The sequence below is a fragment of the Aureobasidium melanogenum genome (assembly GCF_000721775.1).
Source record: "Aureobasidium melanogenum CBS 110374 unplaced genomic scaffold scaffold_2, whole genome shotgun sequence".
NCBI lineage: Eukaryota > Fungi > Ascomycota > Dothideomycetes > Dothideales > Saccotheciaceae > Aureobasidium > Aureobasidium melanogenum.
In genome coordinates, this window is record NW_024470054.1 from 469,679 (window position 1) to 495,036 (window position 25,358).

Here is a 25,358-nt window from a genome sequence, read left to right on the forward strand (position 1 = left end):
CGATCAAGCTGACCCAGGGGTCTCCTGAGAATAAATACTTCCCACGAGACATTCTAGAAGACAACTGCCGGCATATCGAACATACCGAGATGTCATTGCTCAGAAGATAGAGAGAGACTGGTGGGGAAGGTTGATAGCAAGACCGCAAGAACGCTCACATCGTACGATTAAGCGATTAAGCGAATATCAAACCCGTCATCCCCACGACACCGGCATTGAGGTATCCTGGGGTGATTAGCAACCACGAACGCCTTCCGGGGCCCCGAACATGTCCTCGTGCTCTTCTTCGGAAGCTGGTAGCATAGCTGCTCAAAAATGCGTTTCAAATCGAGGCTATAAGCCAAGGCACAGCCATAACGATGAAGAAGGTATAAAAGCTACCACGACGACCTCTCAATGTCGATCATCTTCTTCAAAATCTCATTCTTCGATCGATATCCCCATTACCAAAGCCATGGGTCTCACTACTGCATGGAAGAGGCTCTCGCCTGCCCAACTCAACATCGCCATCCAGACGTTTGCTTTGATCTCGATCTTCTTCGAAGGATATGATCAGGGTGTCATGGGCGGTGTCAACGCCTCGCCGAACTACGTTACTGAAGTCAACATCGGTACCTCCGATGGTACCGTGACCAATACCACCAAGCAGGGAGGTATCGTTAGTATCGTGAGTTGGACCCCTAAAATCTCAGAGACAAGGACTGCAAACTGATCTGGATTTGTAGTACTATCTCGGTGCCATCGTTGGTTGCTTCGTTGGTGGATGGGCAGCCGATCGTATCGGAAGAATCAACGGTCTCTTCTTCGCTGCTGTGTTCGCTCTCATCGGAGGTGCTCTGCAAGCTGCCACTCAGAGTGCTGATTTTATTCTTGTTGCCCGTGTGGTCACGGGTCTCGGCACAGGAGGTAAGCCTTTACTTCCCCTTATTCATCAACAACATAATACTGACCACCGAATTCATCAACAGCTCTCACTGGCATCACTCCTGTCCTCGTCTCTGAAGTCTCCAGCGCAGAACACCGTGGCGGCTTCTTGGGTTACGTTTTTATTGCAAACTATCTCGGCATCTCCGTCGCCTACTGGCTCGACTTTGGTCTCTCCTTCGTCAACCATGGATACTCTGCTCTGCGCTGGCGCTTCTTGCTCGCCTTCCAATGCCTCCCTGCTCTGCTGCTCCTCGCGGGCATCAAGATGCTCCCTGACTCCCCACGCTACCTCGCTTCCGTAGGCAGAAACGAGGAAGCACGCGAAGTCCTCTACTCCGTCCGCGGCTCTTCCAATCCCGAAGCCGTGGAGCAGGAGTTCAACGAGATTGTCGCCATGGCTGAAGACACCAAGCCTGCTTCCCCTATCGAGTTTATCAAGATCATGTTTGGTCTTGACAAAAGCCAGGGTGCTCATTTGGGTCGTAGAGCTTGGTTGTGCATTTGGCTGCAGATCATGGCATCTTGGACGGGTATCACTGCCGTCACTGCTTACAGTCCTGTTCTGCTGCGTCAAGCTGGTTACAGTCAGATCAAGCAGAACGGACTTGCTGGTGGTCTTAATACTATCGGTATCATCGGCACCATCATCTCTGCCCAAGTTGTCGACAAATTCGGCAGACGCAAGTGTTTGATGTGGGGAGCTGGTGGTTTGTTTGCTGTGAACTTGATTGTAAGTCACCCTTCTTCCTCTGAATCTTGTATTTTGCAAGTGACTAACATTTTTGACCTAGGCTGCCTCACTCTACGAAGCCTCCCGTCATGATCCTTCCAAGGCAGCTAGCATCGCTCCTGCCGCAGTCACTATGCTCTTCCTCTTCAACCTCGTCTACGCATCCACCTGGGGCACCGTCGCTTTCCTGATCCCCACAGAAATCTTCCCTAGCCGTATGCGCGCACAAGGAAACGGTTTCGGTATCACTGGTTGGGCTATCGGTGTTGGTTGGACCGTCCTCGTCAACCCAATCATGTTTGAGAATATCCAGGTATGCTTTTTTTTTTCCACACCTTCATTCAACATTTGTCATCTGTTTCGGATAGTGCAGTCACTAATGACTTTCCACCAACAGAGTCGCACCTACTTCCTCTTCGCCGGATTGAACTTCATCTGGATCGGTATCGTCTACCTAGTATACCCAGAAACCTCCAATCGCTCGCTCGAATCCATCGAAGCCATGTTTACAACTTCGCCCTTTTACTGGCAGATGGAAAAGGCCTATGCTGAGAACAAAGATTTGTTTGCTACTACAGCTGCAAAGCAAGGAATGGGAGAAGATGAAAGGTTGTCAAAGGAAAAGCAACTTGAATGTGTGCATGATGAATTGACTCATGTATGAACAACAGGACGATGGCGACTAGACAGAATTACGTGTCTTAGGTGTCCTCATGAAAGACAGCGAGAGAACAAAATAGTGTTCACAAGCTAGCTAGCGATATGTCATATCTGTTTCCATTTGGGAAAAAAGAATATCTTTTCTAATTGAAATCAAACGCCCAAGACCAATTCTCAAAAAGTTCAGCCGGGAAATGTATTTGTGGCGAATTTTCAGACATGGCGGCGAGTTGTTGCTGCTGCGCTGCATGTAAAGCCCCAGGCGACAACAATTCCGGGTTGGGTGTAGTGTGCGTCGTCCATGGCGTTAGTCCTCCAGCATCCACAGACCTTTGTATCTTCATAAACTCGTCGATCCTCGAGACTTGAGCTCGTAGTTTGTCGCTGGTTCCTGCGGCGCAATATAAATCGACTTCGAGGTTTGCTAGTAGGTTTGCGAGATCCAGCAATACTGATCGTACTCGTCGGTATGATGATTCGGTAAGACCGTTCTCAAAGGCTGAGCCCATGATGCTTCCAATACCTGCTAGATGATGGAAGAGAGGTGAACTGATAGCGCGAAGGTATGCCACAGGGACACTAGCAAATCCATTGATGACTTCGCTCGCGATCTGACATTTTTGGTCTACGGTCGAGTTGTCGGTGGTAAACAGAACCATACGGACGAGCTGTAACGATGCGGCGATATTCGCAGCTTGAAAACCGAAAAGATCTTTCTCGAGTCTGCCCGTCAAGGGTTGGGTTGTTTTGAAGATTGGTGGTAGTTGCTCGTAAAGTGTCATGATGTTGGTAAGGACTGATGCCTCCCGAGGGCTGCCCTGTTCAATGTAATTCATGACTGAGGGTGTGCGCTGTACGGGGTTTCGTAGATTACCAAGACGATCGACTGCATGTTCGAGTATCCGGTACAAATCTGTAACGAAGTTCCATCCTTTCACCCAACTAGGAGCAGCATAATTCGCTGTTGTTACAGGATTAGAGTCGCTGTAATACTCGTCGTCGCATTCGGCTGGATAACAGACGTTGAAGCAAGCTTCTCTGCTTTTGGCAAAACCGCCCCAGATGATTGAAGAGAAGATGTCCAGCGTATACATAGACCAGAAGAGTCTTCGTCGCTCTTCGATCTCGACATGTCCAAGTCCGGCAGGCCAGTTGTTTTCATCCTGCAGCATGCCTACAGCAACGAAGCTGTGGTAGAGACCGAGGTAATAGTTCATCCGGGGAGTATCTCCGTACTGTATGGAAGCAATGGCGAGTAAAGCATAAGCTCGCATGTAATCAAATTCCTGAGATAATGCGGCATCAGGAGGAATGACCTGTTTTGCAGCTTGAAACAGCTCTTCGGATGAAGGGCTCTTCAAGGAATTCGCATCCCATCTACTAGTGTACAGCGCCCCATCACGGACACGAGCCGACGAAAGCGCACACATCGCCAGAACGGAAGCAAAAAGCGGTCGATTTGTAGCATATTCTCCACGAGAGACCCTCCGTAACAAGGTGGGTCGGTGAAAATAGGGGAAAACAGGATATACGACCTCGAAGTAGATTTCGGTCAAATCCATCACAATCGCTTGAGGAGGCATCATTCTTGGTTTCCATGTGGAACTGTCAAGCGTAGTTTCTTGACTAGTGGGGGACACCTGAGCTTGTGCTGGATCGCGGCTAGAAGTTACATCCTGAGTATCGGTTCTCGGTTGGCTTGTTGTAGACCTGGCTGATCGCGGCTTGGGGCCGCGCCTTGCCATAGGGCGGAGGGAAGTGCATGTCTCTCCATAATCGATACAGTTCTGACACTGTCCAAGTTCTCCATCAGTCGGTCGACATTTGACGCTACGAGCACTGCACTGATCACAGGCACGTCGATTCCGACGAAGCTTCTTTGGTCTTTGAGGAACCTCAGTCTGGCTCATTGCAAACTGGTCGAGATGTGCATGGTTGTTGTGAGTGGAAAGATTGAGCTTGGACGCTTACCGATATCTTGGCGTGGTGTGCGTCATCATGATCACATCCTGAGTCGAATCATGTCACCGTGGCAGCATCATGATCCCCTCAAGTAAGTAGCCTTCTTTCTAACGCCAGTCTTATGCTACAGTGCCTGGCATCTCAATGCCACTGTAATCGACCAAGTAGCTGTCGATGTCGTTCTGCCTACATATCAGTATCGGTTCGTTTCGTCCTGGTCTGACACGTACCCAGTTCAACATGTCAGGATTGTCAAATAAGTTCTCCAAAGATGTGATATCTATCATATCAGAAGAAGCGTCTTCAGGTGGTGTAACCTCTTGTTGAGGAACAAGAACATTATCTGCCATGGTGGGACCATACGAGCCACCGACTCCATCAACCAAGGAGGGGTCACGACTCAATTTTGCCAACATGACACCCAAAACATGGCTTGCACGGACAGCGTCTCGATAAGTAGGCTTCTTGGTGGACCAGAAGTGCTGAGCCTTTCGAAGTGCCGCGAATTTGCGTTCCCGCACTTCGGCGCTTTACGCAGGTTAGCTAGATATACCTAGTCACGATCTTCTAAAAAATGTATACCTCTGAGTTATCGATTCATTCAGATCCAGACAAATGATCATGGCTGCTGCGAATTGTTCGTGGAGCGTGATATTAGTGAACATCCATCTGCTTTGATAAAGTCGTCCTTGTGGTTGCAGAGCTTCAAAGTAGTCGTTCTGGAGGTCGATTTGTTTCAGTGCTGAACTCACACAGATCTCTCTTGATCTTTGAAAGGCGGGGTCGTCTTTTTTGCAACTCAAGAAAGGTCTATGAAGGATGCACAGTCCCTTGAGATACTGTAGCTCAAGCATAAACCGTTGCATAATCAAATAGTCCTGATCAACAAAACTAGTTTCTGCGATAGGGCGAATACGCAAAGACGGCGGGATGTCTTGATGGCTTCTTTCAAGGCACTCATGAAGACTTTGGGTCTCTTCCACGTTGTACCTTCGACTGGATAATGCATGTCGAATGATAGGGCGCAAAAGACGGAGGGTCTTTGCCTTGGAGGTGAAGAAAAGCATTGGAATGTGGGTTGTATCAGGTCGAGGAGGTGGTAGAACAGTAGTGTTCTCATCGAAGTCTTCGTCCAACAGATTGATAGGAAATTGACAATCGCACTCGTCCTCGTTGATCATGGCAGGGATGCCCTGGTTAGCTGACATGGTGATATCAAAAATTTCGATGTAGTACCATGCTCGGCGACGCATCTCACTCTCGAACGGAGAGAGCTTTGATGAAAGATATTTAGGATCACGGTGATACCCCATCTTCTGAGCAAGTCTTGTTGCCATGGTGAGAATTGGCCATGGTTGAATTTCAGGATCCGCATGAAGAGCATAAGCGCAATGGAAATGAAACAACAGAGCTTCAACGGCGTATGGCTGAGCTTTGAGGTATTGACCAGTGACGAGACATTTTGCAGCCATTCGCAAGGAACCAGCCATTCTGGTGTTACAAGGTTCAATAAGCGGCGTAGGGTCGCCCCTGGCTCTGGCAAGTTTCCCTGCCATGAACATGATAGAGAAAAGTATACTCAACCAACAGAAGCTTGTTGAAGCAGGATCTTTCCAGAAAGCTTCGTATTCTCTTTGAAATTTTCCACTGTGTATGAAAGTCAAAGACAAGAGATTCTCTTTGAAATACGAAGAGACAAGACTATCGACTCTGTGCCGTTCTGGCAGTGCAGCAAGGACTTGTTCCATGGTCAGAAGTGCTTCTTGGCCGAACAGGGGGTCTGCTTGTTGTGTTGACTGCGTCGGTTGTACTGGCCCAGAAGATGAAACATCATGCAGCTCGGAATCCATGACAGAGCGAATCTCATGGATGCTTTCTAGAATGGAAGCCCAATGAGTTCCACCAATGTAATTGATTTGATTCCCTTGTTGGTTCAGATGGCCACCAGCACACAGTTCAGAATATGCGGGAGCATCGATGCGTGGAGAGGTGGTGGAACTGGGCGGGGTAGTGACGAAAGTGCTCACAGGAGCAGCATGCATCAATCCGTTCACCATGTCTTCGAGTTTCTGTAAACGGATAGCAGCAGCTTCATTGTTGAGAGTGCGAGGTCTCGGGTCCTTATTAATAGGGGCTGAGCTGTAAAGGCAAGTGGAAGAATCGGCTCGTTTGACACAAGTACCGCATGGTTGTTGGCGATCACACTTGAGTTTTCTATCACGACAACTCAAGCAGGACAGAGGGCGGCGGTTTCGTTTCGCGACGCGATTCTTATTAAGGTTGGAAGAAAAGACAGAGGTAAAATCAGACAAGTCAGCCATAACTTCCAAGCAATCAGAACAGAGCGCGACACCACAGAAACGTTGCGATGGGAACGAAGTAACGATAACTCAAGTCATCGGTCTGCGATACTTGAACAGAGGATGCGATGAAGGAAGGAAGGTCGGAGTTAGCACATTCCACTTTGAGCAAGCACGTGGACCCTGACAACGGCCAAGAGAATTGTTGCCGACAGAGGGCGGTGGACGGAGCTGTGAGGCATGAGCCTCTCGATTTGCGAAATTAAATTGCCATCATGAGCGATATCAACTGGCCAGGGGGAGTCCTTTCTCTTCGAGTAATGCTACAGTGCAAGTGACCTTCTCCAAAGAACCCGTCTGGGCCATCTCGTAAACATTTAAGTTCACAAGCTACCTCCTTTGGTGAAGAGCGTCGTCAGCCAGTCCTTCCGCCGGGTAAACACGAGCGAAACCGCCAAAACACAGTGTAGCCAGATGAATCGCCCAAACCCATTTGCATCCAATAGCTTCTTCAAGCCAGCATCATCACTTCTCGGCACCTATAGCAATTCCACTCATGCAACGCGCCGAAGAAGCCTATCTCTGGACTCCGACACCGAAGCCCAACGCCATTCCCCTGACCCTCCACCTCTACCAACTATCATGAACAATGCGCCTGCTGCCTCAGACCTCGGTGCACACGAGAATGCTTCCGAATTGACACCAAGCCCGGGCGTCCCTTTAGTCAATGTATCACGGTCACCGTCACCATACGCAAGAACCCAGAGTGTTGCACGATCTGAAGACGATGAGGAATATGAGTTGCAAAGCATCTCTGAGGCCAGACACTTGGTCGCAAGGGACAAAGCCACTGGTGAGCGCAGTAGCGCCCAACGTATCTTCCAGAAGGGCGGAATTGGCCAATTTTTGTTCGGTACCTCTGTCGGTTGGCGCATCTACGTGGCTTTCCTGGTCTTCTGGGTTGGCGGTTGCCAATTCGGCGCCCTGCTCATGAACAGGTTCATACTCTGGACGGGTACTTATAAGTTTCCTTATCCACTCACCCTGACCCTGTTGCAACTCTGTATAACTCATCTTTTTCTGCTCGGCTTTGCTGCCCTGACCCGGGGGCTGGCTGGACCACTACAAACCATCGGTCTTGGTCATATGGTTGCTCCATCTCAGGCTTACAATAAGGGAAATAGGCCTACGAGGTATACTGGAGGTTTGAAAACAAAATCAGTCTTCTCGAATATCTCCCACTGGTTCTTGCACGGCTCAGGAGGCATCGCAGGAGGTGGTCTTTTTGAGTATCAGCGCAGCACGGCCAAGCATGTCTTTCCTGCAGCTGTCGTCTTTCTCGGGAAGACTGTTCTATCCAACATCTCATTTGCCTATGCTGTCATGCCCATGTACATGATCTCGAGAATTGCCATCATTCCCTTGACCTTGATACTCACTGCCGTCTTGCTTCGCCAACAACACTCAATCCAAACCATGTCAGCTGCAATTATCGCAACAGTGAATCTACTCATGACTAGTATCCGGTCTGGAGAACGCGATCCTTGGGAGTCAGTAGTCGCTGGTGTCTTCAGTTCGATATTCGTCGCTTTATACCCGATTCTCCTTCTCCGTGGATACCGCCAACTAGTTTCTGACCTGGTACCGCAGGGTGATTTGCTAAGTGCCACAGACTCGCAAACCCGAACCGTCAGCACAGGCACAAAAGAAGAAACACGCGCATACTGGAGAACCTTACACTACACATCTTCACTTACGATACTCATGCTCATTCCGTTTGTCCTCATCTCCGGTGAGCTCAAGCAGATCAACCGTAATTGCTACTTCCTGGACGTACCTTGGTTCTGGTTCCTCATGTCTTGCGCATCGCTTGGTGGCTTTGGCGTCTTCGCGTCATTCTTACTTCTGGTAAAAGCTACATCTCCTCTATCAGCCAACTTTGTTTCGCTGCCGAGAAGTGTCTTCCAGATTGTGGTGTTGAGCAAGTTCAAGATGCCTGCGCATAGCTGGGTTGGAGCTGGTTTATGTGTCCTGAGTTGTCTTTGGTACTGTCTTGCTAGAATCAGGGACGGCAGAAGTAGAGGCAGCTTCGGTCTGTAATTGAGTGTAATGCAAACGATCGCGTTCTGATGTCACTCCCTGGCATGCAAAGACTATGATATTTAAATTCCCTCAAATTTCACTCCGTGTCCGTCTTAGTCGAATCTGTGAACTCGACTTTGCAAAAGTGTCAAAAGCCTAGGGTTGCTGACGGGAGATAGAAGCAGCTGGAGTTGGCTCGGCATCGAGAATTAGAGAATGACCACGCAGTCTGATTGGCCTTTCTCAACATTCCTTCCCTCCTATGTCTTCTGAGCATTCTCGTGCCTGTATTGAAGACCAGCTTCCCGGATGAGCTGGATTTGAACGTGTTCAAAGACTGGTCTGACACCGGGAGTCTTGGTGGCTTTTCTATTTGGATATATTATTGTAAAATTACCCCACATTTCATCTAGTGGAGTCTAACCAACTTCGGGATCTTCTTCAAGGCGCTTTGGCGGAGTGGTTAACGCGATGCCCTGCTAAGGCATTTCCTTCGGGAGCGTGTGTTCGAATCACACAGGCGTCGATACTTTTTGCTCTTTTGCGGCCTGCCACAATCTTTTTCGCATTATTTAAATAGACAAAAATATAGAGTGAGATAATACGCATCTTTTGAGCTATCTTTCATCTTCTTGGAGCGAGTGGTGGTGGAGTTGTGGGGGCTGGAAATAAGGATAGGATTCATAGCGGACTGGGCTTGAAACTTGGTAGGCATTTGGAAGTGCATTGTTGAGCAGCGTTTGATGCCGCGACAGCAGTCTCCTACATATTCTTGCTCTATTGGTCTTGCCTTGTCATAAGTCGCGGCGAAGAGATATGGTAGAGCAGGGTTCGAAGGTATCAGCAGTACGAAAGAGGTAGCATCTATGTATTCCTATATTGGTTCGATGGCAAAGATGATCACAACTTCGCGCCTCCTTCAGCACCAGCTCTCGCATAAACTTCCCTCTCAAACAGATCAATCATCTCTCCAACCTGAGGATCACCAGGTGGATACACCTGCGTGCCAAACAGTCCACAAACACCCTTTTCTCTATCCACAAACCAAAAGTTATTCGGCATACCACTCCAGATCAAGGTGCCTTTCTTTCTGTGATCGTCACCCGCGGTATCAACCAATACACCACCAATACCCCAATCATAGGTGACATTTTCTGGGAACTTGCCCACGAAAAGACTGACCACTTCCTTCATGCCAAAGACTTGCTTGATACCTTTCCTCGACTCGGGTGTCAGGTGAGGGGAAAACATGACAGCAGTGCTAGCCTTGCTCAACAATTTCTCATCGTCCAAAAGCAGAGATTCCAGGATCTTGATGTAGTGGGTCAAGTCGGCATAACAACCATGACCGCCAAAACATTCCGCGTCTCCAAAATCGATGTTTTTGCGGACAGGCAGATTGACGAGCTTGCCGGTAGGGATCCTGAGTGCAATGGTCGCTGCCTCTTTCTTCATCTCTTCAGTCAAGTAGGGTGTGAACTTTATCCTGTTGATGCCGAAAGGAGCAAAGACGTTTTCTTGCAGGTAGTCTTGCAAAGACTGGTTTGTGACCTTTTCAATCACTTTGCCTGCCCAATCGGTTCCAGTACCATAGCTCCAGTGAGTTCCCGGCTCGAAGAGAAGAGGATATGCGCATTTGTTCTTCATCGTTGTTCTGTCTGTCGGGTTGTCACCAATGCTTTTTCTGTATTTCTCTAGCATAGGGACGCCCTTGTCATAAGCGGTCCCCGCAGAGTGAGTAAGCAGGTGCACAAATTTAATGGTGTTCTTGCGTTTTGAGAGAATAGGTTTATCGTTGTCATCGAAGCCATGTAGAATAGGTTGCTCAGCCAAATCAGGGAGGTAAGGGCCAACATCTGTATCCAGAGAAATCAAGCCCTTTTCGATGATCTGCATTGCGGCGATTGAAGTGAGGAGTTTTGTCATCGATGCTAGGAACAGGATACTGTTGAGTTGAAGGGGTTTGGCATCGTCACCGATGCAAGTATTTCCGAAGACTTTGGCATAGTTCAACTTCCCTATCGATATCCTTTGTTAGATTTCTGTCTTTGCCTTCTAGGAGAATGGAATCTAGGAAGGAATCTTTACCAGATTTGTCTTTGGCCATCAAGATGGCACCTGGAAAGACACCATTTTTGACAGCTTGCTCAAACTTTTCCTCGAATGATGACATGTTTTCAGAGATGTAGCAAATTGAACAATGATATATGAGGATAGGTGTTGGATCTAGAGAATCGAGAGGGTTTGTCGATTATCAATGAACGAAGTGTACGTATCTTTTTATGATGGTCTGTATTTGGGGGTAGTTCTATTCAGCCGAGGCTTCATGGGGAAAGTGGGGATGGAGCCGGCTTAACAAGCATCCCATCACGGTGCCATATTTCCACCCTCTTGCGGAGCACGATCTCACTTTCTGATATCTCTTGCCTGCTGTCCTTGGCGCTGTGTAAGCTGATGAGAGAAGAGTTAGAATACGAGGTCTGATCGCTATTCACAGTGCTTTGTTGATCTTGGCATGCAGCATCTGATGTATGCTTTTCAGATTCTACTCCAATCAAGCTCAGAAAGGAAGCAGCAACCAAGACTCTATCGACCACATTCGTAATCAACACTTCCTTGTATTCATGCAAACTATGCAGCCTAAACTCCCCCAGCCATAAGCATACATCATCGAAAATTTTCTAAAGATCATTTGGATAATCATCCTTGACCTGCGCCCCAATCTTGATCCTCCATCCATTGATTGCATGCTTCTTCTTGCCAACCTTGACAATATTTTTGAGATGCCTGCCCAATGTCTCCTTGACGTCCATAGGATCATCTTTATTCTCTGTTGCCCAGACGATCGTGAATGTAACCATCAATCCCTCCTTGTTGCGCTTTTTGCCTAATGTATGAACATATTCAGACGAAATGCGTATCTCGGGCTTCTTTAGGATGGTCTTGTGAGCGAAATCATACAAGTCATCTTGGATGACACCGGCGGGGAAAGCGCGAGACAGAATGAGCCCGATCACACCGATGTATTGCGTCCACCATGCTTCTTCATTTGATACGAGGCGAATGAGTTGATCGCGGTAGTCAGTCTCACGAGGTGCAAGTTCGCCTTCGTAGCGTGCTTCGAGCATGAGAGCCAGTAAAGCTCTATCGGCGTGCGAAGATCCATGTGTTGAGCACAAAATGCCAGTACCTGTGCTGTACAATGCAGATGTAGAAGAAACTTCCTTGTTCATGTCGGCGTGGAAGTAAAACATGTTCGTGAATGCCCTGATCATGTGTACATCGATCGACTCAGGAACGCCAGGATGCTCTTCTGTAGGAGCAGGAAGGGACTGCGTGACCAGAACAGCGAGTTTTGGCGAAATGGGTTTTGCCATGTCACGAGTTGCTACCTCCAGAGGGTCCTGAGCGCGGATTTCTGGGTGAAGCCGATTGAACAGGACACCTTCACGGACACCTCCTTGACAGAAATGGGCTTCGCGGATGCCGTGAGGAATTGCTTCGGCAAGAATGCTGACCAAGAAAGACACAGCAGGTACTTGAGCCCGACGACGATCGGACACGCGGAAAATCTCTTTGGCCTCCTCGGCAATCTGCTTCATCTTCTCGGTGTCTTCAAATTCGTCCTTTTGTGCTGTGAACCCGTTGATGATAGAGAAGGGATAGCCACCACCGGCCACCTGTTCATGGTGAAGCAAGAGGTAACCCCATCCGCGGAAGCCACCTCCAGTCAGGTAAAGTCTGAAGCCTCCATTCTTTTTGGCATCCTTTACAAGTTCATGCGGAACCTCAATCTTATTGTATGCCTCCTGAAATTGCGCTTTGACCTGAGCACGAAACTCTTCACGAGCTTTGTGCGCCTCATGCTTGCTCCTTCCCTTTTTCAACTCTTCAAGCCTTCTTGTCAGGGCAGCAGCACCATAAGGAAAACTCACCGCACTAACGGGACTGATCTGAGTTTCGCCTCCCTTAGCAATCATCCATGTGATTTGAGTGCTGCCGCCTCCCATATCCATGACCAAGCCACGGACAGCAGAGAACGAACTAGCAACACCATAAGCACCAATCCTTCCTTCATCCTCTTTGGAGAGCAAAGTCATCTTGATGCCGGTCTCCTTTCGGATCTTCTCACAGAATTCTTTTGAGTTGATCGCAGCTCTGGTGGCCTCCGTAGCAACAATCTCAATCTGGTCTGGCGGAACCCTGAAATCTGCACAGAAGATCTGAAATCTGAGAAGCATGGAGACAACATCATCCATCACAGCAGCAGAGATTGGGACCTTGTTACCATCTTCGTCATACTGGGCTTCATAGAGAGAGATTTTGTTGCGGTAGGCGTAGACAGTGGGCAGAACGCGGGTTGTGGGTGCGCTTTGGTCTGTTATCGATAGACGGATGCCATTGCTTCCCATATCGACCAGACCCCAGAGTCCTCTATTCCATTGCGGCTCTGATACTGGTTGCTGAGTTGTGGCATGTCTGTGAGGTATTTCTTGCCCACCACCCATTTTGGTTGTCGAAGCACCTTGATGTTCCGGGCAGATAGGTTGTCAAAAGCGTCGAGTCGTAGTCGAAATGATGTTATGGGATCGTCGCTCGAATGACAGCTTGACAAGGCGCTTGCGACAGTTTCAGACTTGAGTTCAATATACAATGAAAAATGGCAGTAACATGGTCGAAAGAAGGAGAGACTGCTTCGCCGCTCAGGCTGCAGCAAAAGCCTGCCGGTGACATGCAGTTGAGCTCTCCCCGCAACGGTTTCATTGCGAGTCAGTGGCGCCAATTTTAAAAGAGGCGGCCCTCGTCATCACATGGGCCAATACATTTTGCACGCACTAATTGTATTGACATGGGATAGGTCAAAGGAGTCCCATGACTTGGCATGGTTCAGCTAGGTTTTGTTGCGCATGCAGTGAAGAGCAGTTGGGAGCGACTGCCTGTTTAAACGCACTGATCCTCTTGAAGCCTTCACCAAGTATATATCAACATCTCTAAAGCAGAAAGTTTCGCATGAGGACAAATGCAAGAAGATATTCGTCATTCACTAATTTCATGCGCCATTACAACGTGTGTGATGTTAGTCTCTATATTCGTAATTCGCGACTTGTTTTGTCCGTCCAAACACAAAACAAGGACAGGTCTCCAATCGTAGTCACCAGATATGCCCTCTCTTCACGTATCTGCTCATGTCTTCCTGTCTAACATGCTGCCGTGCCTCTTTAACCATGCATTCCTGCTGAGCATTACCTTTGCCTACATTTGGTGTGCGTATATCATAAAGCAGAGAGCGGTGTGATGAAGAACAACCCATACACGATGATGGTGATGCCGATATTGATTAATGAGCGCGTGCCGTCGGTGGATCCCATTAGAGAACGATAGTATGTTCACGTTAATCGAAGAATCGAGCCGGTATATTGCTTGTCCACTGAGGAGCCCTTTATGAGAGGACCTCACACGAAGTCGGCAGTGTATGAGAATCCTCTGAACTCTTCCTGCATGCCTTGGGTCAAGACAGACTGCACAGGTGTGAGCACTGGAGTGACGCTTGTGAATTCAGAGTCGAAGTTGCTGGTATCGGCCTTGCCCTTGATGGTAGGCAAGAATGGTGGAGGCACACGTTTGTGGTAGATGTCCTCCCAGTTGATGTTTTTGAAGAAGGGATGGCTCATAATCTCCTGAGCATCTGTTGGTCCACTGCCAAGACGGAGCTCAGGTTCGCGTGTAAGTAGCTTCTGAAGAATTGATACCGAATCGCGCGGCATGTGGATGGGGTAGAGAGGCTCGTCTGCCAAGATGGCATCATAGATTTCGTCTTCATCCTCGCCCCTAAACGGAGATTGTTGAAGGAGCATCTGGTAGATAAGGACACCGAATGCCCACCAATCGACAGCACGGCCGTATTTCTTGTCAAGAAGGATCTGTTATGAATGGTCAGAAGTGATCATGACAAATAGATAGAAATTAACAAACCTCGGGCGCCATAAACTCGGGAGTACCGCAGAATGTGCTGGTTGTGCTGCCGTACCACATGTCTTCTTTACAGAGACCGTAGTCAGCAATCTTGATGTGTCCATCTAGGGTGAGGAGGATGTTGTCAAGCTTCAAGTCACGGTAGATAACACCGTTCTCGTGGAAATACTTGAGCGCCAGACAGACTTCAGCGGCGTAGAATCTGTGATTGTTAGCAATATTCACACAACACTGACCACGCAAAACTTACTGAGCGCGCTTGGTGCCGAATTGGCCGCGCTGAATGTGCAGCATCAAGTCACCACCACTGATATACTCCATGACGAAGTAGATTCTGGTTTCAGTCTGGAAACAAGCATGAAGATTGGTCAGGAAAGGATGTCTCTCCTTGTTGGCGATCAGGAAGACACGCTTTTCTGATCTTGTGCTCTCAACTTCATCGTTCTCGATGATGAACTCCTTCTTCAGAACCTTGATGGCATACAGTTGCTTGGACTGCTTTGTCTCGGCAAGCATGACCTTACCGAAGTTACCCTTACCAAGCACAGCGAGGAAGTTGAAGTGATCGAGACCAACACGGACGTTGCCGCCTTGAGTTTTTCTTGCAGGTGGGCCCATGGATGTTGCGGTCTTGCTTGGCGGTGCGGCGGGTGTAGTGGTAGGAGGAGGTGTTTGAGTTGAGGCTGGAGGATATTGCTGGCGAGGAGGTTGAGCTTGTTGAGGAGGTTGCTGAAGAGGCTGAACTGGGAAACCGCTGACAGCAGCATAGTCTGCAGGATTGTAGCCTGCAGGCTGTGGCTGGGAGTTTCTCTGCTGAGAATATTGTTCGGTACTGCTTGATGAGGTGGAGCTTCTCTGGCTCTGCTGCTGTTGCTGCTGCTGCTGCTGTTGCTGTTGCTGTAGTTGTTGTTGCTGCTTCTGGTAGTCGGTAGAGGAGCGATTATATGGTGGAATCCGTTGTTCTGCAGCGGACGAACGCTTGCCTGACAGAGCGGCAGCTGCGGCGGCTGCAGCAGATTGGGACGAGTATTGACGGTGAGCTGGCGGCGGACGAGCTTCTGGTTGTTGAGGGGATGGAGGAGCGGCGAAAGATGCACGAGCAGCATCGACTGAGGTAGCGGGGGCACCATATTGCGAGGTTCGAGGAGGAGCATCGTATGCGTCGGACATGCGGTCTTTGCCGTAGGACAGCGGTCTGTCTTGAGGGTTCGAAGCCTGATCCTGGTGAGAAGGCGTAGGCATGTAGGAAGGCTGGGAGGGTTGAGCTGGGGGTCTGCTGACACTGTTTGCAGTACCAGGACGCAACTTGCGCTCCGACATGCTGGTGCCCTGGCGACCCTTTGTTGCTCTGCGAATCTCTCCCAGGATCTCGTTGGCCTTCTCGTTAGAGATACCACAGAAGTCTGGAACAAAGTGGATGCAATTGTTGTGGCAGGTCGAGCTGCACTCAGTACACTTGCGAGCTTGTTTTCTTCCGAGCGGCAGCATGTAACCACAGTGACAGCACCAGTTGGCGCCCATGTTGGAAAATGCCTCGAAACGATGAGGGATGCGGTGGTTGATCTTCTCCTCGTCAGGATCGGATTCGGCATTGGACTTGCTGATACACTTTGTGACGACGCTTGGGTAGCACTTCTTGTGGCAGGTGAGCCTACAGTCTGAGCACTGCATACCGGCCGTGTACTTGAGGAAGTCACCGCACAGCGAGCAGCGCATGACGTTATAGAATGTCTGCTGCACGAACTTGTGGCCGTACTGCTCAACGGCATCTTCCTTGCGCTGGCGCACAGCTCCCTTGCGCCCAAGTCCGACGTCGAATGGTCTGCGTTCGCGTGTTTGTTTGACTATAGAGTGTTAGCTTTATGGAAAGGGTAGTGGAGAAGAGCGACAAACCGAAACTCAAACTGAGCTTGATCTTGCCCACAGGCTCGAGCGAGAACCAGTCGTCAATGACAACAGGGTTGGTCAAAGGTGTCGGACCGCCTCCAAAGCCACCAGAGGGACCTTGTTGTCCAGCGTGTACAGAGCCTGCACCAGAGCTTCCGGGAGGAGGAGAGAATTGCATGTCGGGGCGCGCGCCCGAGTCGCCCATGTGGTCTGCAGAGATCCAGCCAGAGTTCTTAACCTCGGTCTCGATGCGCTTGCGACGCATCTCCTCTGCAATGTCTGAGATGCGTACCCACAACATACCGATTGGCATGGGGTGTTCGCCTGCTTTGTCGTATACCGTCAACTCGATTTCGTTGGCCTTGTCAATGTCGAAGTCGTGTTGCTCGTCGGTCCAGCGGTCTGTTCGTGTAGCCTTGGTGCGGCCTTTGAAGCTGTCCTCGACCTTGAGAATGACAAATGTCTCGGGACCGCGCGAGAATCTACCCGTCGCGGCATGGTCGACATCAGCAATAGCCTGGATGCGAATAGACAGGTAACCACTGAGAGGCTTGCGCTGACTGGGAATGTTCAGACTGTCGTCGTCTTGCATGTCAGTGCTAATGTCAGCGACGTGCAAGTCTTCGTGGCGCTTCAGAGCCTGCTTGAGAAGGTGAATCTTTTGGCTACTCTCGATGCGACGGCCTTCGGCTTCGGCCCTGCTCTTGCGATCTCCTTCGAGCTGGTACAAGCGTACCATCTTCTCGATACCATCCTTGTATTGTTTTTCGACACTCAGCTTGAACTCGAGTTGTGACAGCATGAGCTGAATGCGCGGGCCGAGATGGGGAGTTTCGGCCTTGATGAGGTCCAGTCGACTGTAGTTGGGTCTGTTCTTGAGGGCGTTCTGACCGGGTGCCGGAGGAGCGTAAGGAGCGCGAGGAGGCATCAGACCGTTGCCGCCGCCCTGGCTGTATCCGCCAGGGCCGGGGGCTCCGTAGCTACCTGGGTCTTGATCGTCTTGGTGCGAGGGCGGCGGCGGGCCTGCGTCGTTCATGTTCATGTTGGACATGTGATCTCCCAGCTTGCGAGACTGCAGATCTTGCAGCGTCTTCTCGAAGTACTTTAGGTTCCTTTGTGCATCGCGAACTTGCGAGTCGATACGCGAATTGACCTGGCTGTTGTTTGTGGCCTGTCGCATGGAGTTGAAGCCGGCGATCAAGGTCTTCTCGCGCTCAATCTTGCGACAAAGGTCGCTGATGGCGGCATCCTCGTTGTTGCTCATGGTTGGCGTCGTCTAACAGGCATACACCTTGCGGGTGCAGAAGCCGCACGCGATGTGAGGGGATAGGAGCGCGCGCCGGAATATCACCGACCAAACGCGAAAGAGAGATGGGCTCCCTGTACGAAGGCGACAGGAGGCGAAAGTCGCGGTAGGGCGAAGGATGGTAGCAATGGGTCAGTGTGTTGTTGTTTTGAAGAATGAGGAGGAGAGAAAGGATGTGGCTTGAATGAGGGCGAGGCTTTGGCTGGCTTGGGCTTGGGTCGGGCTTGGGCTTGAGATGTTTTGGTGGAGAATCTAACGAGCGGAGACAGCAGCCTTGAGTGGGTGCTCTCGGCTCGACTCTTCTTTAGCTAGACAGAATGTCGGTCAACGGCGACAAGATTGTCTGGCTGGCACGAGAAAAAGAAGAATAGCTAAGCAGATCAATTGCCGATATGCGAGACAATTGGGATTGGGGATGTCACTGTCGCCGTGAGGGCGAAGAAATTACGACACGCGAAAACAGACTGGGAAGGATTCTGGCAGACGACAACCTCAAACAGAGCTTCCAACTTTCGTGTTATTGCGGCCGGTGGACTGCGGCCATCATCACGATGCGCTGCAGCCTGCACATGCTCGATCCATCTTCTGACTTTTGTTTGTTGGGACAACTTGCTCCCACCATATTATCCTCTGGGCATGCAGCTTCGACCTTTCAATTCTTTTATTCCGCAGCCTGTTCCGCAGGCTGTTCTTTCCTCATGATGATACGCGTTCTTCCTAAATATCCCCTCGTTGCTTCCGTTCCTCTCCACTCCTCGGCACTTTGCGATCTGGAAGTGATGTCAAGAATATACTTTGCGACCACCCTTCAGCCACAACATCCCGTTTGACTGCGCCTCATGTGAATATTGCCAAAGGTAAAATCAAAACATCAACAATAATTGAGGGGCGTATGAGCAACTCTTCGGATTTGCAAGCACAAGCCTTGACCGTCGACTGCTCACCAGGCAAATTTTTGCCCATTTGCAATGGTGGGGTGATTGAAATTTGGACTCGGCCAGCTGCTCTGTCGTTTGTCGATACATGGTCTCTTTGTCACGATCGCTTGTTGCTGACATCTTTACTTCCGGCTCGACTTGGATTTTACATTTTTTGCGGTACCATGTGCATTTGCTATATCGAGCCTAATGGAGTACCTGCTTCTGTACTTTCCTTTATTTACTCAGCACCAGGCATACTTTTCGTTATCAAGCCATTGAACATCATCCACTGATCCTTCTCCATACCATCTCAAGCTCGCAATACTGTCTTTTTCGCGGTGAATGACTTGTGCTGCTGAGTCCAATTGCTTTGCAGCCGCCAAAGTTTCCGCGGTCGGATTCCATACGTCAACAGAGCCCATATGCCATTTGCTGGCATCCGCTTGGGCTGCAGCCAACAGTGATGCAATGGCTGCAGTCACATATGTACCCTTTGCTTTCTCCGCACCTTCATCTGAAGCTGCAGACAAGTCGGTATACTCAGGATCCTCCACGACGAGTCGAAGGATGTTCATCGTGTTGTCTTTGGTGATTTGAAGGTCGCTGTTGTACCATGTGCGCATCCATACACACCATACCCGCTTGCCTTTCTCGCTGCCGACAATGGCTCCTTTGACTTCAGGGGACTTTCCGAGCAGCTCATTTCCAACGTACTCCTCACGAGCATGGTGCCATGAAAGGGTCTCCACATCAGGTACAATCGAAGCAAACGTCTTGCCTGAAGACGCTACATTGGCGAGCTTCTTACGCACCAGCTCCAAGTCAGTATCGCAGAGTTCTGCCAGGTCGCTAGCGTACAAAAGCTTTGCCTCCGGCAGAGAGTCGTGTTTAGGATGGCTCGAAGGAGGAAGCGAGACGTGGGCCGACGGGAATGGTTTCCATTGATGCGAAGCATAGAATTGCTGTCAACGTGAGCATAGATTATAGATGGCCAAGATTCGATGACAGAACTCACCTTGCCAATATCAGAATACAGTACACTGAACAAGCAATCGTGCCCATCTGTTTGCCAGTGGTGCAACTTCTCTCCCAAATCTTTAATCATTCTCCCAGCATATCCTTTACCACGATAGTCTGGAGGACAGAAGACACTAGCCACGCCATGACATATAACTTCCTTGACTTGTCCATTCTGCGCGACAAGAGCTTTCTTGCGAATAGTCTCGCAGCTCGAAAGCACAGCACGAGGATTGCCTTCTTTTGTCACCAACGCCCAAGGCGTGAGACCGCCAGCACGGACTAACTTTTGTTTCCCGAGATGTTCTTCTCTACCGAGGTATGCGTCGAGAGATAATGGGCCTTTCCATTCTATGCTGTTTAGTCTGGTTTGTTGTATGGCTTCCTCGTGGGTGAGTTGGTCGAGCTGAACTTCGGAGCCCTTGGCATCAGGCAGCTGGGCAGACATGGTGCGATGTTTATCTCAATGACTTTGTACCCTTGGGAATGATGCTTGAAGAGGTGGTTCTGGGTGGTGAGTAAGCAACCTGCTTGGCAGGTCATCGGTAGGGCGCCAGCGTGTTTGGATGCAGGCCCAGCACTTTTGCAAACAGCGTCATTGCTTCGCTTCGTGTTCAAGTCTTGGAACGGTGACATTGGACCAGATTGCATGCTGAGTTGCACCGCAAAGGACACAAAAATTATTTGATTTCCTATGTACGGTTCGATTTGAAGCCGGGCTTGCCAGAGACTTCGTCAAAGAAATTCGAAATCATTCTTCTCCTCAAGATCGGCCTAATGCTCAAGAGTTGATAGGCATTTCCAGTATGCGAGCCAGAACTCGGATACCTACTCGAAAGCCTTCATGACTTGTTCGTGCGAAATTCACACTTTGTCTACGGGTATAGTAATCTTGTTTGCGCCAAAGAATCACACGGATTCCTCGAGGACCTGTACAGAGCCCACGGCAATACCTCTGACTAGAGCACCTTGCTCAGAGTGAGGCCAGCAACATCAGGCATGTCTTGCTGTGCAGCAGCAGGTAGAGACACGACGACCGAAATGATTCCGCCCATAGCAATTCGTCAAGACTCTGCTTGTGGTTCCGGGGCCGCCTTCTTCGACAACGTAGTCAACGCCACGGCCAGAGATCAGCTTCTGCGCAAGCTGGAGACCCGTCATAGAAAGGCTCCCAGTGCCCAGTAGGGCTTCACGCATTAGCAGCTGTGTATCAAGAGCGGACGAGGCAGCGGAGGTATATGTGTCTTCAGCTATGGCAGATGACGTTTGATGCCATTAGCCGGTCGGAGGCGTACATATGCAAGATCCTGGTATGCTGATGTGTCCGATCAACGAAGTACTTTAGAATCTGTAGAGTTCGGAGCTTGGGATAACGAAGCATTAAGCTCTTAGCATTGAATTGCGCACCTTTCAGACTGTTGTTAGCACCAGATAACAGGTTAGGAACAACCTTCCGATGAGCATGCCTCGACAAAAGCGTCTTCTGCTCTGCATTAAAAGTTCTCCATGTTCTCAGACTGTAAAGAGCAATCTTCTTTGATGCTTGGAATAAGTCGATCGAGACAAAGGTTCGCAACGCTTATGCGCGCCAATAGCAGCCATACCCAGAACCACTTCTAAATTGCAAGGTTTGAGGCACATCATAGGGTTGTGGAAGAACAACAGACCTCGGTCGAGACCTGGGATGTGGATATCGATATAGTGCCTAAGTGAGTTGTAAGAAGGAGTCTGGTGGACAACGATGAATTTCCATCTTTAAATCTCGTGGTCTTCGATTTGGGATATGGTCATATTTCACCAGAGACTAATTGTGCCAGGAGTGCTTCTGACTGCTGAAGCTCCAACTTTCAGTCGTCAGCATTTGGTGTTAGTGACATAGGGACGCGGTTTTCTGTTAGATCCTGAGATCCACGAGCACGGCGATGGTGTCGTGTGGGTAGATCCTGCCTTGTGACGATCTGTCCACAGAAGCAGGCATATGCTCGTTCTTGAGTATTCGCCTTTCACAACCCAGCATCGGTCTTTCATTGGATCACATGAGATCAAACGTCAAAAGGCGGAAAACTGACTTGTGCAGAGTGTTGTGCTGGATCAAAAGAGTGTAGGCAGACCAACGCTTGATGCGGAAGCAAGCCCAAGACTTTTGCAAAACAGCGTCATGTCTCGCTTGACTGACGAGGGAGCTGAAGCTGCAGCCTCGACAACCTCGAACGCTCCTTCATCTGTTTTCACTCTGTACTTTTGCAGCATGAACCACACTGGTGGGGCGAGGCAGGCAAGTATAATTTCAAGGTTAGCCGCCTGCGACTTCATGTAATTCACGCCCTCTTCTGCGTTGCTGGCTGCCTCTTGTGACACGTAAACGCCGTCGCCGGCTGCCGGAATGACAAGGCTCCTCCTCTCAAGCACCTTCCCTGCTCGATGCCCGCCCTGTTCTTCAGAAGTCTCCAAAACCCTAGCAATTCCCTCGTACGTGCTCGGTGTCGAAGGAAATAGTCCCTACCTCAAAGCGAGTCTGTTGTGAAGTTGCAAGTTCGTTGAAGTTCCACCGACGCCCGCTGTATCAATGAACAACTCTCCGCTGTCGAGACGCCCTATCATCCTCGTGCCTTTCCAAACAATCGCCTCAACACCGTCGTTTCTGAAATCACATATACCTCCACGTTTTCACTCGTACTTTCGCTTGGCTCCTTTGCTGGTTGCTCGGTCGTGAATCTTGAAACATTCGAATCTTGGACGTCTAATACGTCCGTCCTTCTCAGCCGCGCCGAGTAATTCGTCCAACTCTCCTCAATTGCGCAGCCGTAACTCTCGTCCGTACAGCCGCAATACAGCACTGACCGGCGCCATAAGTCATGGCGCCCGGAAAGAGACCCCACGATGTCATCTCCATTCATTCGGATTCGAGTGAGGACGAGGACGTCAGATCTGCACGACCACACAAGATGGCACGCCATAACCATGTGCGATCAGCACCAATATACAACATGGACGACTGGCTTGAGCAGCACAACATGTCAGGATCAGCGCGCACTGTTTCCGTCAAGCGTGAGAGCCATGCTGTTCCACAGGCTCAAGCACGCGCACTCGCAACTACCCCTCAGACCATTGACAGCGGTGACCTTGACCTTGGCCCGCCCTTCCAGTTGGACTTCAATGAACTTCCATTGGCTTATGACGACGAGGTTTCTAATTCTCAGGACGATCCAATTGTCATCACCGACACTGCACCAACCCCTGAGCGCAGCCAATTCGACCAAATTCTTGAGGTAGTTCCTGACGTCTCCCATGACCACGTCTCCCAATTGCTCGACACTCACCACCACAATCTCGAACGAGTTTTGGGTGTACTGCTCGATAGCAAATATCCCAAGGAGAGCGAGAAGCGCGCTGCCGAAGAAGCAGCCAGAAAAGCTGCGCTGCATGACCAGAAGGTGGCCGAAGAAGCCGAGAAGGAAAAGTTGCTCAATCCTGAGTGCATCTTCTCGGGTAAGATGAAGGATGTCATGTAAGTGTTTTATGAAGTCTACTTATCCACGCTCGATCTAACAGGCTTCAGCATCGAGGTACTCAAGAACGAGTTCAACACAATACCTGTCAAGTACATCAAGGAGGTTCAAAAGGATAAGAAGCATCTCTATCCTACCTATCTGGCTCTCAACGAAGCGAAGCATACCGATCCTTGTCCATATGGCAAAACTCCCTGGAGACCTCTCAGAGATATCAACTTCGATCTTCTCCAAGCCACCAAACACCAAAAGGCCAACATTTCCGTGCTCAAGGAGCAGTTCGAGTCTGCCCAAAAGGCTGTCATTGAAATAAATCTTCAGCGCCGCAAGAAGAACACGCAGAAGATAAAGGAAGAAATGGAGGCTGCCGCAAAGGCCCGTGAGGAGCAGTCGGCTCTGGAGCACGCCAAAGCCACCGGCACTGTCGTTGAATGGCAAGTCATCATTGCTCGATCATGTCCGCACCTGCTTCAACTGCTAACCCTACTGCAGTGTTGCTTGCTATGACGAGTATGCTCCCAACAAGATCATCAGATGCAGCTCGGAAGACAAACACCCTGTATGTCTTGACTGCATGAAAACGTATCTTGAATCCGAAGTCGGGCAGTGCAGTCTCAAGCTTACTTGTCCCGGTGGCTGCGACGACACCTTCTGCGAATCCCAACTTCGTCTCGTCCCAGGTACCGATGCACTCATAGACAAGCTCATGCGCCTCCGTCAAGAAAACGACCTTCGTTCTGCAGGTATTGACGATGTCGAGGGATGTCCCTTCTGTGACTTCAAGACTGTCTGTCTTCCTATCGACGTCGACTTTGAATTCCATTGTCAATCTCCGACCTGCAGCATCACCAGCTGTCGTAAGTGCAAGGAGAGGACGCACATTCCCGATTCCTGTGACGAGAACCAGCGCAAGCGTGACAAAGAGTCTGCTCTTAGCCACCGTCACAGAATCGAGGAAGCCAGAAGTAAAGCTCTGATTCGCAATTGCAACAAATGCAAACAAGCATTCATCAAGAGCGATGGATGCAACAAGATGACCTGCTCTCAATGCGGCAATTTGCAGTGTTATCTTTGCGGTGTGAATGTGACTGCTAACTACGCTCATTTTAACGCACCTGGTTCAAAGTGCCCTGTATTTTCTGAGACCATCAGTCTTGATGCCATGCATGAGCAAGAGGTTAACGCAGCCGCCGAAGCTGCACAAGCAGAGGTTCTGCGTGAGCATCCCGAACTTGACAAGAATGACCTCGACATCAGATTCTCAGACAGCACGCCTGGTATTGAGAAGCACATGCCTGATGTTAATCAGCCTCAGAATGTCCCAGCTGATCAGCCTCAAATGCCTCCAATCGACTGGCCGCAGCCCATGTGGGATGACGGATTTGAAAACTTGCTGTTCCGCGGAGAGGTGGCTCGTATGCGCCGCCGTCATCGTCCTGCCAATCCTCACGCTGCGCCTGCTCTTCATCCAGGAGACGAACATGCACCCAATCTGCCTCAACCACCTGCAGCTGATCTAGCAGCTGCCAGACAAAGAGCTGCTGCCGATGCCGCTGCCGATGCCGCTGCTGTTGCTCAGGCTGAAAGAGATCGAGCCAATGCCCAGCAACCCAATCCAGCTCGAGGTGGTCTCATGAACGCCGATCTTGATGAATTCGATTTTGGCTTTGACGCTCAAGCAGACGCCCACATACCCGGCTTCGAAGAGGACTACAACCATGGTTATCTGCATCAACCTGCTGCTGACTGGGCAGCAGGAAATGCATATTACCGCGCACATGGACACCATGATCTCGATTGGATGATGAACCCGGTTCAGCAGGCTCAGGCCAATGGAGCTCCTCACGTCCCTGCCGCTGATGCTCGGAATGGCAACAATTATCCTGGTCACCACGACATGGGATATGGCTATGCTTGGTAGAGGAGCTCCCACGTCATCCCGAAATGCCTGGACACACACACTCCAATCAGGCATATTTGAACGCACGACTGATTGACTGCATATTCTCGCTCTGGCTTAGACAAAGCGACATTTTTCCTTTTTTCAGTACAAGTTTCCTTATTCTATTTACAACATTGGCAGGC

General features: G+C 49.9%; 9 protein-coding genes across 9 annotated transcripts; 3 read left to right on the forward strand and 6 right to left on the reverse strand.

Annotated features, from left to right (window-relative positions):
- Positions 1–454: 454 nt before the first annotated feature.
- M437DRAFT_39404 (major facilitator superfamily transporter sugar) lies at positions 455–2,321 on the forward strand (the record flags this gene model as incomplete). The annotated part of the gene is made up of 5 exons (XM_041020007.1): positions 455–667; positions 726–906; positions 969–1,657; positions 1,719–1,970; positions 2,055–2,321. The coding sequence occupies 5 exons, from the start codon at positions 455–457 to the stop codon at positions 2,319–2,321; spliced, it is 1,602 nt and encodes a 533-aa protein (XP_040883387.1).
- Positions 2,322–2,460: 139 nt separating this feature from the next.
- M437DRAFT_39164 (uncharacterized protein) lies at positions 2,461–4,227 on the reverse strand (the record flags this gene model as incomplete). The annotated part of the gene is made up of 1 exon (XM_041019956.1): positions 2,461–4,227. The coding sequence occupies one exon, from the start codon at positions 4,225–4,227 to the stop codon at positions 2,461–2,463; it is 1,767 nt and encodes a 588-aa protein (XP_040883388.1).
- Positions 4,228–4,398: 171 nt separating this feature from the next.
- Positions 4,399–6,600, reverse strand: M437DRAFT_38741 (uncharacterized protein; the record flags this gene model as incomplete). Its single annotated transcript, XM_041019892.1, has 3 exons — positions 4,399–4,461; positions 4,510–4,807; positions 4,862–6,600. 3 exons carry the CDS (start codon positions 6,598–6,600, stop codon positions 4,399–4,401), a joined length of 2,100 nt encoding a protein of 699 aa, XP_040883389.1.
- A 453-nt stretch (positions 6,601–7,053) lies between these two features.
- M437DRAFT_16063 (uncharacterized protein) lies at positions 7,054–8,667 on the forward strand (the record flags this gene model as incomplete). Its single annotated transcript, XM_041018846.1, has 1 exon — positions 7,054–8,667. A coding segment is annotated over one exon (1,614 nt), but the record flags the coding sequence as incomplete, so codon positions are not given.
- An 894-nt stretch (positions 8,668–9,561) lies between these two features.
- Positions 9,562–10,834, reverse strand: M437DRAFT_39308 (beta-lactamase family protein; the record flags this gene model as incomplete). Its single annotated transcript, XM_041019987.1, has 2 exons — positions 9,562–10,679; positions 10,750–10,834. The coding sequence occupies 2 exons, from the start codon at positions 10,832–10,834 to the stop codon at positions 9,562–9,564; spliced, it is 1,203 nt and encodes a 400-aa protein (XP_040883391.1).
- A 508-nt stretch (positions 10,835–11,342) lies between these two features.
- On the reverse strand, positions 11,343–13,169 carry M437DRAFT_71959 (Ppx-GppA-domain-containing protein; the record flags this gene model as incomplete). The annotated part of the gene is made up of 1 exon (XM_041025765.1): positions 11,343–13,169. The coding sequence occupies one exon, from the start codon at positions 13,167–13,169 to the stop codon at positions 11,343–11,345; it is 1,827 nt and encodes a 608-aa protein (XP_040883392.1).
- Positions 13,170–14,114: 945 nt separating this feature from the next.
- Positions 14,115–17,785, reverse strand: M437DRAFT_38847 (uncharacterized protein; the record flags this gene model as incomplete). The annotated part of the gene is made up of 4 exons (XM_041019906.1): positions 14,115–14,582; positions 14,635–14,836; positions 14,885–16,478; positions 16,528–17,785. The coding sequence occupies 4 exons, from the start codon at positions 17,783–17,785 to the stop codon at positions 14,115–14,117; spliced, it is 3,522 nt and encodes a 1,173-aa protein (XP_040883393.1).
- A 1,204-nt stretch (positions 17,786–18,989) lies between these two features.
- Positions 18,990–20,212, reverse strand: M437DRAFT_62582 (uncharacterized protein; the record flags this gene model as incomplete). Its single annotated transcript, XM_041024113.1, has 2 exons — positions 18,990–19,709; positions 19,763–20,212. 2 exons carry the CDS (start codon positions 20,210–20,212, stop codon positions 18,990–18,992), a joined length of 1,170 nt encoding a protein of 389 aa, XP_040883394.1.
- A 2,407-nt stretch (positions 20,213–22,619) lies between these two features.
- On the forward strand, positions 22,620–25,194 carry M437DRAFT_62583 (uncharacterized protein; the record flags this gene model as incomplete). Its single annotated transcript, XM_041024114.1, has 4 exons — positions 22,620–23,272; positions 23,324–23,730; positions 23,766–23,832; positions 23,886–25,194. The coding sequence occupies 4 exons, from the start codon at positions 22,620–22,622 to the stop codon at positions 25,192–25,194; spliced, it is 2,436 nt and encodes an 811-aa protein (XP_040883395.1).
- Positions 25,195–25,358: the final 164 nt, after the last annotated feature.